General features: G+C 40.6%; 1 protein-coding gene across 2 annotated transcripts in view; it reads right to left on the bottom strand.

The window, feature by feature from the left end:
• ANOS1 (anosmin 1) overlaps positions 1 to 15,176 on the bottom strand; it is a 152,372-nt gene that overhangs the window by 21,260 nt on the left and 115,936 nt on the right. Inside the window, exons 9-10 of one of the 2 annotated variants that reach the window (XM_068395194.1) lie at positions 13,510 to 13,662; positions 4,762 to 4,768 (exon numbers count right to left, since the gene is read on the bottom strand). In XM_068395194.1, the coding sequence (XP_068251295.1) occupies positions 4,762 to 4,768; positions 13,510 to 13,662 (160 nt within the window). The remainder of the gene's footprint in view (positions 1 to 4,761; positions 4,769 to 13,509; positions 13,663 to 15,176) is intronic. The other variant, XM_068395193.1, reaches the window with a different exon arrangement.

The following is a 15,176-nucleotide window of genomic DNA, read 5'->3' as shown; positions in this document are numbered from 1 at the left end:
ATAAATCATGTGCATACAGACAGGGTAAACAGAGCTTGACTGTTCTCTGTGTCTCCAATACAAGAATTAGTATTCAAATGAAGCTAGAAGAAATAGCTTCAAAATAAATAAAAAAACGTGGTTCTTCATAGAACAAGCACTTAAAACTCTGGAACCCCATAACACAGGATGTTTCAGATGCCCAAAATTTATGTGACCCTGATGGGACACTGTATATTATCATGCAAGAGAAACACATTAAAAGTGAATAAATACAATGAAATCATATTGGGCTCAGGAAATCCCATCAACTAGAAGTTGTCTGAAACTGGGACAATAATATGCAGAAGTATCATTACACGCTTTCCCTATTTTATGTTCCTTTGGATTTGCTTTTGGCTACTGACAAGGACAGAATACCTGGTGGGACCTTTGGTCTTGACTACTATGGATATTCTTATATCAGTTTATGGTCACAGAAGTAAAAGCAACTGGTGTTTAAGAACTCATTATTCATCAGTTGCATACATGTGACATCTTTAAATCTAGATTATAATTTCAGTGTCAGATACCCTTTTTTTTGTGTTTTTCCCTCCAGCTCTAGCTACTCATTCAAATAGTTCTATTTCCTTCCCTGTCTGTAGTGTTTATGAAACTGGTTTTATGGCCACCTTATAAACTACTCTAATTAAACAATACAGGTTAAAAAGAGGCATGTGGAGGAAAACTGACCCAATTTACAAGAGGACGCTCATTAGTTTAAACCACCTTCACCATGAGCATGATGACTCACTGCTGATACTTTAACCTTCCCTGCATCATAAGCTAAATATTGTACTTCAGAAGCTAGGCAGGCTAAGAGAGCACTCATAAGCAGTTATTACCCCATAGCTGACGAAAGGTATCTTGCTAAATTGCAGTTCCGCAATATCTTTTTACTCCCAGTAGAAATAGTAGGATTGCTCCAGGTATGATAGCGTAAGCATAAAAGAAAAAGCTTTGACTGAATGTTACCTAGTGGTACAGTTTGGGGAAAGGAAGGGAAGAACTGGATGGTAAAAAGCTTGTCATTTTATCCCTCAGTTATTCAGACTGCCTAACAACAGACATTGCCATTGACAATCTTAGTGATGCTATATAGATATATATGCATATATATGAATTTCAGTACTTGTGGTTAAAATAATTAACTTTATAGGTTGTGGTAATACTCAAGAAGTAATAAATGTAGAAAACTGTGAACTGTGTACTGGGTAGACAGATATTATTGAAGGAACTTAAAGATGCTGGTTTTGAAAACATATTTTTTCCCTGAAGAACTAAAAACCAGGTAAGAGTTTATTTATTAGTTGGCCAGTTAATTTTTTCAATGTCTTGAAGTGAGTTAAGTCTTGATAAATGATTTTGCAATGCAATATTGAATGTGTATCTGCAGTTTGACTGCAGGTACTCATCCCACATAATGAGTGATCTTTGGACTGCACTCCTGGACCAGGTGATTTGTAATTACATTTCTATTTGATCTTTTAATGTAAATTCAAAAGAAATAAAGCTTAAATTTGTATTCAGTTATTAAGTTTAAGAATATAAGAAGACTTCTTTTAAATGCATAAATTAAGTCAAATTAAATAGACGTTCATGATTATTAAAGGTGTTCTGGAGTATGATTCGGGTCATACTGAGGGCTTGTGAACAGCATAAACTATGTAAATTTTAAAATGAAGCAATAAGTGGATCCACCATACAAAGTGTTAGAACCAGTTTGATGAATGTTCTGGACCAAACCAGTTCAGTACAGCCACAATCTGCCTTCAGCAGACATCAGTGAGTGCCTGCTAAGCAAAATCAGTCTTCTGTGCTGTTTGAGCTCTGAGACCACAGCGGGTAGTTCTGATTTGGCTTCAGATATTTGATTTCCTGGCAGACTATGAATCAGTTCCAACTACATTCCTGGGACTAATCATTGGACAGACTTGCTCCTAAGTCTCTCATACCAAGAGCTTTAACTACCTACCCTGAAAGGTACGGAGGTTTGGAAGAGAGTGAAAGGCATTCAGTAATGGTTTTCTGTTGTTCCTGTGGAAACATGAAGAAATGCAGTAAACTCTGCCCTTGAAAAGACTCCTCAGTATGGTCCCATTTGAAGGGGAGATGCCACTGAGGTTGCCCCTATTGTAAATGTGATTTTAAAACTTTACTATTTGTCCCACTAATCAATTGTATACTATTTGAGAAGTTGCACACTATCTGCTCTACGAAATTGTATTATTTGTTTTTCATGACTCCCATCAGCAACATTTTCATATAATCATAGAATCATAGAATGGTTCGGGTTGGAAGGGACCATAAAGATCATCTAGTTCCAAGCCCCCTGCCACAGGCAGGGACACCTTTCCACTAGACCAGGATGCTCAAAGCCTCGTCCAACCTGGCCTTAAACACTGCCAGGGAGGGGGCAGCCACAACTTCTCTGGGCAACCTGTTCCAGTGTCTCACCACCCTCACAGTACAGAATTTCTTCCTAATGTCTAATCTAAATCTACTCTCTTGCAGTTTAAAACCATTTCCCTCATCCTATCACTACATGCCCTTGTAAAAAGATCCTCTCCAACTTTCTTGTAGTCCCCCTTCCAGTACTGGAAGGCTGCTATAAGGTCTTCCTGGAGCCTTCTCTTCCCCAGGCAGAACAACCCCAGCTCTCTCAGCCTGTCTTCATAAGAGAGGCTGAGAGAGTTGGGGTTTTAAGTATTGTATTCTTAAGTATTTTTTAAGTATTTAAGTATTTTTAAGTATTAAGTATTGTTAGCACTTCACATTTGGAAACAAAATAGTCCAAGTCCTGTAGTCAATTTATAAAGTACAGCTGGAGACGGTCAGATGCTCCCTTTCTTAGTCTCTCCAGGCAGTGAAAAGGCAAAGAGATTTAAGAAAACAGCAGTGGAATGACAAAAAAATTATTCCTGGAACTACAATAGGCCTATGAATGACAAAGTTAGGGAGGAGGAAGAATCACACAGAGGATACTTCTAACAGGATATTCTTTTAACTCTGAAATAATTTCCCACAACAGTTAAATCTGACAGCATTGCCTACCTCCCCAGGCAGGATGCTGGGGAAGCCTATAGAATACAGGCATCTGAGTGAGCTGCAGCACATGTGGAAAAGTAAAATTATGCAATGGTTACTGGTGAATTTCTAGAGAGTTGATCTAGTCAAAGATTCTTGTGCTTGGGGTCAGCTTTACTAATCAAATCCCTAAATACAAATGCACATTATGTGTACCCACACAATCAGCCTCTGCTGAGCCAACGTCTCTGCATTTGCACAGAAATATGAAGGAAATATGTTGGTGTATACTTCACTGTAGTTAACAGCATGGTCTTCTTGTTGAAAGAACTGTGGACCACAGTGATACCTTCAAGTACAAATATTTTACTGCTTAAATATCTACAATTAGAAAATGGCAGCTGCTCAAACACTGATCTTCCTAGTGCAACTGTTAGTACAAAACTAAATAATTCCTTAATGTTAAGCAACTACTGCTGAATTCTTTACAGTAACAGCTAGAAGCTCCAACTGGCATTGAAGGGTTTCATTAGCTTCAATGGCACCAGTTCCATGAGAAAGGAACATAGGATAATACAGGAAAAGCTTTCAATTATTTTAAAACCTACCATATGAAATACCTTATTGCAAACAAAGAGTCAGCACATACAGACACTTCATTTATCTCCCTGAACTAAGTGAAAGTTAATTTTGTTTTCCTAAGATCTGGTTTTAAAAGCATTTGTGGCAGCTTTCTGTTTGCTTTGCCTTGCCTTGCATTTTATTGTTCCCTGTAATTTAATTCATTATGCTTGTTTGGTTGATTTATCAGACAATGGAGGATTATTTGCCTGTACCTGCCTTAAGTGTTCTTTTTTTTTTCTGCTTTAGTATTTACCAGAAACACAAAGAAAGAAGCCTGAAGCCAAGTCTTAAAGCATTTTAAATATTTGTCTTTTTAAGCAAAACCAAGGACAGATATATTGATTTTAAATATCTAGAAGTACTTTAAATGTTTAATTTAAACAGGGGATGTAAATGCTCATAGACCTCATTCAAAGAAAAGTGAAGGAAACTAAAGTTTTACCTGAGCAAGGAGAGTTACATTATACTCAAATAACAGGCACTAAGAAAACAGCAGTGAAGGCAGAGTAATGGGTTAGAAAATGTTATTGTGACATGTTGCTTTGGAAGGAAATCATCACACTAAATTACATTGTAATATGTTCATGTATTATAATTATTGCAGCAAGTGATGAGAATTGATGTAGTGAGCTCATAAAGAATAATTTTTTTTCCTTCTGTCTATGGGAAATATCTTATTTTCATACCCTGAAGATACACAAATTTGCAGCAACTTGAAGGCTTTTCAGCTGAAGTCTGAAACCTCAGCTTTCTAGTTGCCGAACCACTGAGGAAGAGAGGAAACCTAAGCATCTTTTTTTTTTTCACACTTTCAGTCTTGATTACTGCACAAGATACTGAGGATCTTAATTATTCTAAGTAGTTAATCCTTTTAAGTAAGTGGTTCAGAGTGCACCCATTCTTCGTAATGGAAGATACTCTGACTCCAGCACCAAGGAGTTAAAAGCAATTTGTTTAAGTTGATTCTACCATTTGACATAAATAGCACATAATTTCTAATTTCACACAGGCAAGATGGCCAAAAAAACTGGCCACAAGCAAGTTCTTATTTTCATTTACAGAAGTGGGATTCATGCTGTTTAAGGAATGTACGGTGTTTCTCTAATCCCACGCCTAAGTCAGAGGCAGCAAGTGAAAGACATTTTCTTCTTTCAGAAAGAAGCTATTGTATTCATGTAATTACAATATGCTTTTGTGATTACTCTGTCTAGCAAAATTACGTGCATTTGCTAAGCACCTTGTACTGCTTGGAGTGTGGAGTTATTTTTGCTAGCATACATCCTGAAGTGAAGTTATTATTGCCATCATACCGAAGCATGCACACTGAAAGATTATTTCAGAAAGAGATTTATTTTAATGTAAACTCCAGATCATGCATTCCATTTATGCCTCATGCTTACTGAAGCTAATGGGACTTAAGAAATGACACTTGAAGAACAGGCCTAAATAAGTCTTTCCTGCTACCAAACTGTGGCACATTATGACACATATATATATGGAAATAGGATCTTCCATACACTTACTCGGACTTTAACTCAAATACTGTGTTCAGTTTCTGAGTACTGATAAGCAATCTCTTCTTTACTGTGTAGGAAAGCCAGTTCAGTAATACTTTGCAACACCCCCTCTATCGCAGTTGTTGCACAGAATAGAGGTCTGATGAATTCTATCCAGAGGGATGATATAAAACCAAAAGCTTCAGCCCTGATGTCATCATTGTGGTCTTTCACTGGCTTCCTAGAGGCACACCTGCAAATGACACTGAGGAATACATCTTCTTTGTAGTAATGTAAGAACTACCTTTGAATGTCAAGAAACATCACCGTACATTCTGGAAATCCTAAGGTACATTGTGATAAACTGTCAGGTGGCCTCTGCAGCCTGATAGTCATAAAGGACAAACTCCCTGTCATTCAGAAAACAATAACAACATCTGTCATAGGGCCTTACAGATAGGACTGAAGAACTTGATTTAACTTCAGAGTTCTACTTTGAGCAGATGGTCAGACCAGCTGACCTCCAGAGGTCCCTTCCAAGTCATTGAAATTGTTCTATGATTCTGTTCTATTTTGTCCTTTTTAGAGAGACTAAAATGGTTCAAATTCAAAAGCAAAACCATTTCTCTGCTAACAAAGGGACAAATGAAAGTAAATTAATAAGTTTATGTTTCTTAAGTCGTCTGAGACTGCAAGAAATCCCCACAAGTCTTTTCTTCTGTTTGTTTCTCTAATCTGCAGAGTGCTGTGATGCTACAGCGTTGGGAGGCAGTACAAAACTCTTCTATAGAGCCATCTTGGTTTTGGACAGAATTTTAAAAAAATAGATAATCTCAGGTCTAAGTAGAATGGTAGGGCCACTGAATTCAGGAATAAAACAAAAATTTCTGAGCAGTTATTACTGTAGAAAATGAGTAACATTCTTATAAAGTGAAAGACTGGTGTTTTAGTAGTTGTTAAATTTTTCATTACAGCTAAAAGACACTCTATATCAATATCATACTGGTTTAAATGTCTTCATCTTAAAAAAATCCAAAATCTAAATAATGTATTTATTTCATCACAACTGCAACCATCTCTTGTTAGGACCATGAAATCCATCACAGAAAGTACAAAAAACTTGAAAATCAAACCAGACAAAGCAAAGATTGCTACAATCAATTGAAATTTTGCTTAATTTACAAATGTCCAATGTATTCAAGCTTGAGACTCGTATTTCTTGAATTATTTTTTATGTCACAGGAACTTTTACAACTATTAATATACTTATTTCACATAGTTTCATGACATTTTCTTATTTTTTATTTGTTTTAAAGTCACACATCCTAATTTAGGACTATAGAATGGCTGTGTTCCCATGCCAAAAAAGGTGCTGTTTTTAATAGCAAACTACAAAGTAATGAGAACATCAGAGCAATTAACAAGGACTCCTGTTCTCACACACTTCGTAGAGACAGAGAGTTCAATTCCCTGTCAGGAAGGATTTGAACTCTGATTGCCTATCTGCAATGAAAATAGCCTAAATGCTAGGCCATGGAGTAGGCTGAGGTAAATTCTCTCTCAGTATTTCCTATTACAGTTGCTACACTCTTATACTTCCTACATCTCCCTAAACATGACTTGAGAGAGTGCAGTTCATAAAGGAGAAAGATGTGTGGGTACAGTTCCCAATGCAGCTGGCTCCAGTAACTGCTGTCTTTCATACAGACAAGACACAGGCAATACGCTTCTCCTGCTGTGTTCCTTGCACAGTGAACAAGACTTGCTCTGCAGTAAATTGTCACTAGTACATTTACAGTCAGTACCTCATCCATGTACTGCATAACCTCCAAACTCCTGTAAGAGCTTATAGAAGCTGCTAGCTTCTCAGGAGCAGGTAACTGGCTATATTTCAGTTCCACATGAGGCAATGGTTCCTGCTGAGTACTGCATATGCTGTCACTCAGAACACGGATATTTTCTTTTTAAAAAAGAAAAGAAATAAGACAGTGTGACAAACTGCCATATTCTGCCCCTCTTCACACACCTTTGCTGTCACTGTTCTCTATGTGAGAAAAATGAAGGCAACTTCCACTGCATGGCTGGGGACAGAGCTTGCTCCCATCATGTGACCAAAATGGACCTCTGGGTGTCCTCCTTGTATAAATGGATGTACGTAAAATCACGTGAGATGAGTCAGCTGCACAGTCAGCAACTCTGGAACTCAACTGGTCTATCCCTGGCACAAGGTGACAGTGTGTAAATCCATGTAATTTCTAACAGATCTGTGCCATATATGTCTTTGAAGATCTCCAATTGTGGAGATTACACCACTTCCAAACACTGTTATTTCTAAGCTATAAAATATTCTCTGACTTCATTTAATCTTAATCACCTCTTGTCTGAGCCACTATGAGAATGCTGACTACCTTATTTCTTTCTATAGGCATTTATAACTTTTACTACAAATATTACTTCCAGGTACATAACACAATGTGGGATTCAGCACCAGATTTAGATGTCATTATTTAAGTAACTACAGAGTAACATCTACTTATAAACTCGATATCCACATTACCATTATAACTAGTGGACACCTAGTTCAAGATATCTACTTTGGAACAAAATGAATATTGCTGTATTGGTCATGATTTTTTCTCCATTAGTTATAACAGTGAATTTGGAAAACTACTTGTAAGGTGATTTTCACTAGGGGAACTGGCATTTTGGTCATAGGACACATAATCTTTCTTCTGGAAACAGGCTGGCAGGAAAAGGGCTGCAGCTGGATCGATTGTTCCACTGGGCTGAACCTTGCCTGTAGACTGTGAGTTGCACAACCCGGTCCACACCTGTGGGAGATGTCATAGTCTCCTCAATCTTTGAGTCTTGTCCCTCATTTTTTTTTCAGTTCAAACTGCCCAGAATTGAACCTCAGCTCACAGAGAGATGTCAGGCATCTCTAAGCCTTCTGCAAATGAGTTGTCTAGGCTCCCTTCTGTAGTCAGTAAGGAAGAGAGGCATCTCCAGAGAATGATTCAGCTGCTGTGTGGGATGAATTGCTTCAGAAGTCACCTGCTCTTCTTTTTTTGACTATAGGAGGAGCTTGGACAACGAGTTGACAACTCACTTCCAGAAGGCTAAAGCTTAAGGTGATTAGTCCCAAGCTCAGAATATATAAATCCCATTTTGGATAACCAAAAGGATATTGTTAGGTAAACTTAGTATTCACAATTAAAAATGCCTCAACTTTTATTTAAACTTTAAATTATTCCAGCTTTCCATGAAGTTAGGCAAAAATGAAATATAATGGGGATAGCTAGAAAAAAAGAAAACTAGCATAGCCAAGATATGGACAAACATTTAAAATGTGTATGTAGTCAGGCTGAGCCAAAGCTTGCAGATTTTATGGAAGAATAAGCATTTGATTTGAAAGTATTTGATACAGCAGGGCTAGAAAGGTAACCATTCAAACAGGCAGGCACTTTTTAAGAAGCAAAAGATACCTCTCACAATCCACACCATCCAGCGTGACATATTCTTATGCTACACAGAATAATTGAATGGTTACATAGTCTCTCCTCGTTCAAGGTGGTGCTGCATATACCTACACCCCAAAGAACAGGCGGTTCCCGAGCTCGGGGACACCCGAGCAGCAGCCCCGACCCCGTCAGCCCCCGGAAGCCCTCACCAGCCAATCAGACGAGGAGGGGGCGTTGCCAGGAGCAACCGTGGGAGGTTTAAACGCGGAAAGATCCAAACAAACCGTCAGTCGGCGGCGATGGCGAGTGAGGGAGCGCGAGCGACCAGGGCGGGCAAGGCAGTCAGCGCGGGCAGGGCAAGCAGGCAGGGCACAGCCACCCTCCTGGCTCCTGGGGTGAGCACACTTGGTGGCCTCGCCTGTCCAGTTTGGAACAGACCCAGTGATGGTCTCCACAAGGTTGAAAGCTGTGGCTAGCAGGAGTGGGGGGACCCAGGTGGAGCCCCCTAAACAGCACAGAGCTGTCCAGGTCTCTGGCTGCAGGGAGTGCTTGAACCTGGCATTAGTATCAAGAGACAGCAGAAATGACACTGTGTGCGGTGTGAACAGGTGGATGATCGGTGCAGGCTGGTGACAGGGCTTAAAGAAGAAGTAGAGAGGCTGAGGAGTATCAGGGAGTACAAAAGAGAAATTGACTGGTGGAGTCACACCCTTCCATCCCTGAGAGAAATGCAGCAGATGGAAACTCAGCAACAGTCAGAGAAGCCCCGATGTTCTCACCTTCAGGAAGGAGGGGACCCAAAGGATGAGGGGGAGTGGAAAGAGGTGCCTGCTCGGGGGGATAGGAAAATTCCCCACAGGGCCCCCTCACCTTCCCAAGTGCCCTTACAGAATAGGTATGAGACTGTGGAACTTGAGGGTCAGGCAGATGATAGTGGAGAAGGTCCATCTGGGGGCTTGCCTAGAATAAGTCAGTCAACCAGATGGATCAGAACTACAGATGTTAAAAAAGAAAGAAGGGTGATTGTAGTGGGGGACTCCATTCTGAGGGGAACTGAGGGCCCCGTATGCCCACCAGACCCATCTCACAGGCAGGTCTGCTGCCTCCCTGGGGCCCAGGTAAGGGATGTTACCAGTAGGCTCCCTAGACTAATTCAACCCTCTGATTATTACCCATTGCTAGTTGTCCAGGTTGGCAGTGATGAGGCTGATGAGAGAAGCCCTAGAGCAATCTAAAAGGATTTCAAAGCACTGGGGTGACTGGTTGGAGGCACAGGAGCACAGGTGGTGTTTTCCTCAATTCCTCTCCCAGCAGGCAAGAATGCTGGAAGGAACAGGAGAACTTATCTGATAAACACGTGGCTTAAAGACTGGTGCCATCAGTGGAATTTTGGCTTTTTTGATCATGGGGTGGTTTATATGGCACCAGGCCTGCTTGAGACAGATGGGGTTCACCTGTCTAATAGGGGCAAAAGGATTCTGGCTTGTCAGTTGGCAGGGCTGATTGAGAGGGCTTTAAACTAGGCTTGAAGGGGGAGGGGGATAAAACCTGGCTTGCTGGAAATGAGCCTAGGGGTGGAATGCCAGAGTTGGGGGAGAAACCAATAGCCCAGCTGAAGTGCATCTACACCAATGCATGCAGCATGGGTAACAAACAGGAGGAGCTGGAGGTCCTTGTGCAGCAGGAAAGACATGATGTAGTCGCCATCACGGAAACGTGGTGGGATTACTTACATGACTGGAGTGCTGTAATGGATGGCTACAAGCTTTTCAGAAGGGACAGGAGAGGAAAGAGGCGGTGGGGTGGTTCTGTACATTAGGGAGTGTTTTGACTGTGTAGAGCTTGAGGATGGTGATGATAAGGTTGAGTGCCTATGGGTAAGAATCAGGGGGAAGGCCAGCAAGGCAGATATCCTGGTGGGAGTCTGTTATAGACCAACCAACCAGGGTGAAGAGGCAGATGAACTATTCTACAAGCAGCTGGCTGATGTTTCACGATCGCTAGCCCTTGTTCTAGTAGGACACTTTAATTTGCTGTATGTCTGCTGGAAACTCAACTCAGTGGAAAGGAGGCAGTCTAGGAGGTTCCTGGAGTGTGTGGAAGATAGTGTGGAAGATAGATAACTTCCTAACACAACTGGTTAGTGAGCCCACCAGGGGAGGTGCCCCACTAGACCTGCTGTTTACAAACAGAGAAGATCTGGTGGGGGATGTGGTGGTTGGAGGCTGTCTTGGGCACAGCGACCACGAAATGATAGTTTTCAATTCTTGGGGAAGGAAGGAGGTCAACGAAACCTCTACCTTTGACTTCCAGAGGGCGGACTTTGGTCTGTTTAGGACACTGGTTCAGAGAGTCCCATGGGAAATAGTTCTTGATAACAAAGGGGTCCAAGAAGGCTGGACATACTTTAAGAAAGAAATCTTAAAAGGTGCAGGAGCAGGCCATCCCCATGAGCTGAAAGACGAGCCACGGGGGAAGAATTCCGGCTTGGTTGACCAGGGAGCTCTTGCAGGAACTTAGGGAAAAAAAGAAGGTTTACAATCTTTGGAAAAAGGGGCAGGCGACTCAGGAAGAGTACAAGGATGTCGCTAGGTCACGTAGAAGGAAAATTAGAAAGGCGAAAGCTCAACTAGAACTCAATCTGGCCACTGCAGTAAAAGACAATAAAAAGTGTTTTTATAAATACATAAACAACAAAAGGAGATCAAGGGAATATCTCCATTCCTCATTGGATGCAGGGGAACATTGTGACCAGGGATGAGGAAAAGGCTGAGGTGCTTAATACTTTTTTTGCCTTAGTCTTTCACAGTAAGACCAGTCATCCTCAGGGCAACTGCCCCCCTGAGCCAGTTCAAGAGGAAGTAGTTAGCGACCTGCTGTGCCACTTGGACTCTCACAAGTCTATGGGACTGGATGGTATCCACCCAAGGGTACTGAGGGAGCTGGCAGAAGAGCTTGCTAAGCCGCTCTCCATTATTTATTACCAGTCCTGGCTAACTGGGGAGGTCCCAGATGACTGGAGGCTGGCCAATGTGATGCCCATCCACAAGAAGGGCCAGAAGGAGGATTCCGGGAACTACAGGCCTGTCAGCCTGACCTTGGTACCTGGCAAGGTCATGGAACAGATCATCTTGAGTGCGATTACACAGCACATAGAGGACAACCAGGTGTCAGGCCTAGTCAGCATGGGTTTAGGAAAGGCAGGTCCTGCCTGACCAACTTGATCTCTTTTTATGACCAGGTGACCCATCTAGTGGATGAGGGGAAGGCTGTGGATGTAGTATACTTGGACTTCAGCAAAGCCTTTGATACTGTCTCCCACAGCATTCTCCTGGATAAGCTGGCAGCCCATGGCTTGGACAGGTGCACTCTTTGCTGGGTTAAGAACTGGCTGGGTGGCCAGGCACAGAGAGTGGTGGTGAACGGTACCGCATTCAGTTGGTGTCCGGTCACTAGTGGTGTCCCCCAGGGCTCAGTACTAGGCCCAGTCCTGTTTAATATCTTTATTGATGATCTGGATGAGGGTATTGAGTGCACCCCCAGTAAATTTGTGGACAACACTAAGTTGGGTGGGAGTGTTGATCGGCCTGAGGGTAGGAAGGCTCTGCAGAGGGATCTGGACAGGTTCGATGGGCTGAGACCAATGGCATGAAGTTCAACAAGGTCAAGTGCCAGGTCCTACACTTTGGCCGTAACAACTCCATACAGCGCTACAGGCTGGGGGAAGAGTGGTTGGAAAGCAGCCCGGTGGAAAAGGACCTGGGGGTATTGGTGGACAGCCGGCTGAACGTGAGCCAGCAGTGTGCCCAGGTGGCCAAGAAGGCCAGCAGCATCCTGCCTTGTAGATATGACTGTATATGGCACTTAGTGACATGGTCTAGTTGACACAGTAGTATTAGGACAAATGTTGGACTCGATGATCCCAGAGGTCTCTTCCAACCTGGTCAATTCTGTGATTCTGTGAACTTAAATATTTCAAAAATTCTTTGAAAAATTCCAGAAGAAAAGGTGATTATCCATTTTGTAGCCCTTTATTTCAAACACAAAAATTGAATGGATTTTATAGATGTGCTACTGCTACACATGTAGATTGCTCCAAGTTAAAACACTAACAGTATCAGCACATTTTCAAATAACAGCATATGAACCTGTTATGGCTAAGCTGGAGCTATGTGTAACAACCTATATGCTCCTAGAGCGCAAGAAAGGAAAATCCCTTTTTTGATTTCAGAATCTGATTAGACACTTAAAATTCATGGCATTTTCCTTTAGACTGGAAGACTGAAACATAAACTTGTTGTCCAACTTAAAGATTCTTCCAGTGGTTGTGGCCAACAACTAATCCTGCTCTAATTCAAGGTGACTGACTAAGTTTGGCATAAAGCCTACTGTGGCCTTAACGTGAGCCAGTATAACTCTAAATTTTATGTTTCAAACTACAGTTTAGTTTTTGTTGCACCACTACATGATTTCCATATACATGTATTTCCTGACCACACTCCAGGGAGACAACATTCATAGCCACAAAAGCTCTGTTGAGCATAAGGCCAAATTCTGCTTCCCTATTTGAAACTTTACAGAAGCAATTTCCACTGAACCAAAAATTATCTCAGCTCTCGGAAGATTCAGCTTCCCAACATGACTGACTGTAATTTTTGGACAGCTGATTCACATCATTTCCCTCTGCCAGACATCTACACATCCATAACACAGAGGAGAGGCAACGTTTCACTCTAACGTGAAGGTGAAGGGAAGGATGGATGTAGCATTTAGCTTTGAATGATTGTACAAGGTTCATTATATTATATCAATGTTCTACAACTCTGAGGCAGTTGATGAGAGTTCCTCCTTAGAAAAAATAGTAAAATAAAAATTTGACAAACCTGTCTTCTTCCAGTAGACTTTGACCTGAAGTTGATTGTCCTGATAGAAAGGAGTTCCAATTTTAAGAAAACGAGTGGTTTTTCTTCTTTGAAATGTTGGGTAAGGATCTACCAGTCCTTTCTGGGGTTTCCCAGCAGAAGACATCTGTTCCTCTGCAATACACAGAACAATCAGGATTTATTTCTTTAAGTACAGTGCCATATAATGATCATGTTAACAGTGCTGAAATTCAGAAAATAATACTATCTTTAATCCAAATAATCTTATTTCAGTATCTGACCTAAATTAAATTAATATAAAGAACAAACTGTCCATAATGGTTGGAAAACATATTATTTGTCTGAAATTCAGTCAAAAAAATGTATTTTGGACAGAGAGAGAAAAAGATAAATATATTTTAATATGAAAATGCTCTGTAAATTTTCAAAAGAATAGTAAGGAAAGCATATAAATAGTAAGCATATTTATATGCTCAAGAACAAAAAGTGTTAACACATTGACTTTTTAAACAGGCATAGTATCTAGCAGTAGTTCTGTATAATCATTCATGGTCTTTATATTTGTGCAGTGTTTGAATATACACAAACTCCAACAATGGCATTGAGTGTAACCCACAGAGTGCCACATGTGGTTATTACATCAAAGTAAATATAGTCCTTTGGTATGCTATACAAGAACACTCTGGTCAGATTAAAGGTCTTTCTTGCCCACTTTCCTGTTTCCGACAGTGACAAGTGAATGCTTAGGAAAACACTGTAAGAGCAGAATTAACTTTGAACAATCCCCTGGTGTTATTTGCCTAACTTCCAATAACCAATGATAATGGGATGTTTTGCATCAAAAATTTTGTTTGGCAACAGTTCATCAACATTCAGCAGGGTTGACAGTATTTCTAGATATTTTCCATCGAAAAGGCAGCAATGCTGATTCAAACTGTGTTTTCATTGCACACTTGCAAATATATCAGTTCTAATTAAGAGGACAGTATTTGCATGAGATTCACAAAAAAAAAAGCTGTATTTAATTCAATAATATACCTAAATGAAAAGTAAAGATTCTAATAATTAGGAAGTGGCAAATTATTAACTGCATACTTGAGAGAAAGAGGGAAAGACTCAGATTTCAATAATTACCATGAGTAACACATGAACTTGAACATTGTGCCCTACATATAGCTTCAGCTGAAACCCACTTGCTTTTTGGCTAAATTTTACTTTCTCAATCCTTTGCTTGATCTGATACAATTTTACATTTTCTTTGCTTGTTTTGAATTAAACTAAAAATACCAAACTTATGCAAATTCTTTGTCAAGGTAATCATAATGTTCATACTACCTAAAAGGAAATCAAAAAGTGATAGAAGTACAAACTTAAATCTATTAGGTATACCTCAACTTAAAGTATTTTAATTTTACTAAAACTCTGCTTTGCTCTTCTCTGTCTGCTCCACTTCCAAAAAAAACAGGACATCATCAGTTGAGAATATTTCTGTATAAAAATCAAGAGAGAGAGTCTTGCTGCATTTCCCAGAAGTGAAGCACACAAATATAGCAAGGCAACGTGCTTCTGAGTGTGGGGAAATATAACGCCAGAGGGCCAGGGTCAAAGCTCACAGAGGTCTGTAGGACTAAATTACTTCAGCGGGTTATGGACTACTCTCTATTCTG

The sequence above is a fragment of the Nyctibius grandis genome, chromosome 2 (genome assembly GCF_013368605.1).
Source record: "Nyctibius grandis isolate bNycGra1 chromosome 2, bNycGra1.pri, whole genome shotgun sequence".
In the NCBI taxonomy this organism is placed as follows: domain Eukaryota; kingdom Metazoa; phylum Chordata; class Aves; order Nyctibiiformes; family Nyctibiidae; genus Nyctibius; species Nyctibius grandis.
Note: the sequence above shows the minus strand (reverse complement) of the source record. Positions and strands in the feature narration are given on the sequence as shown.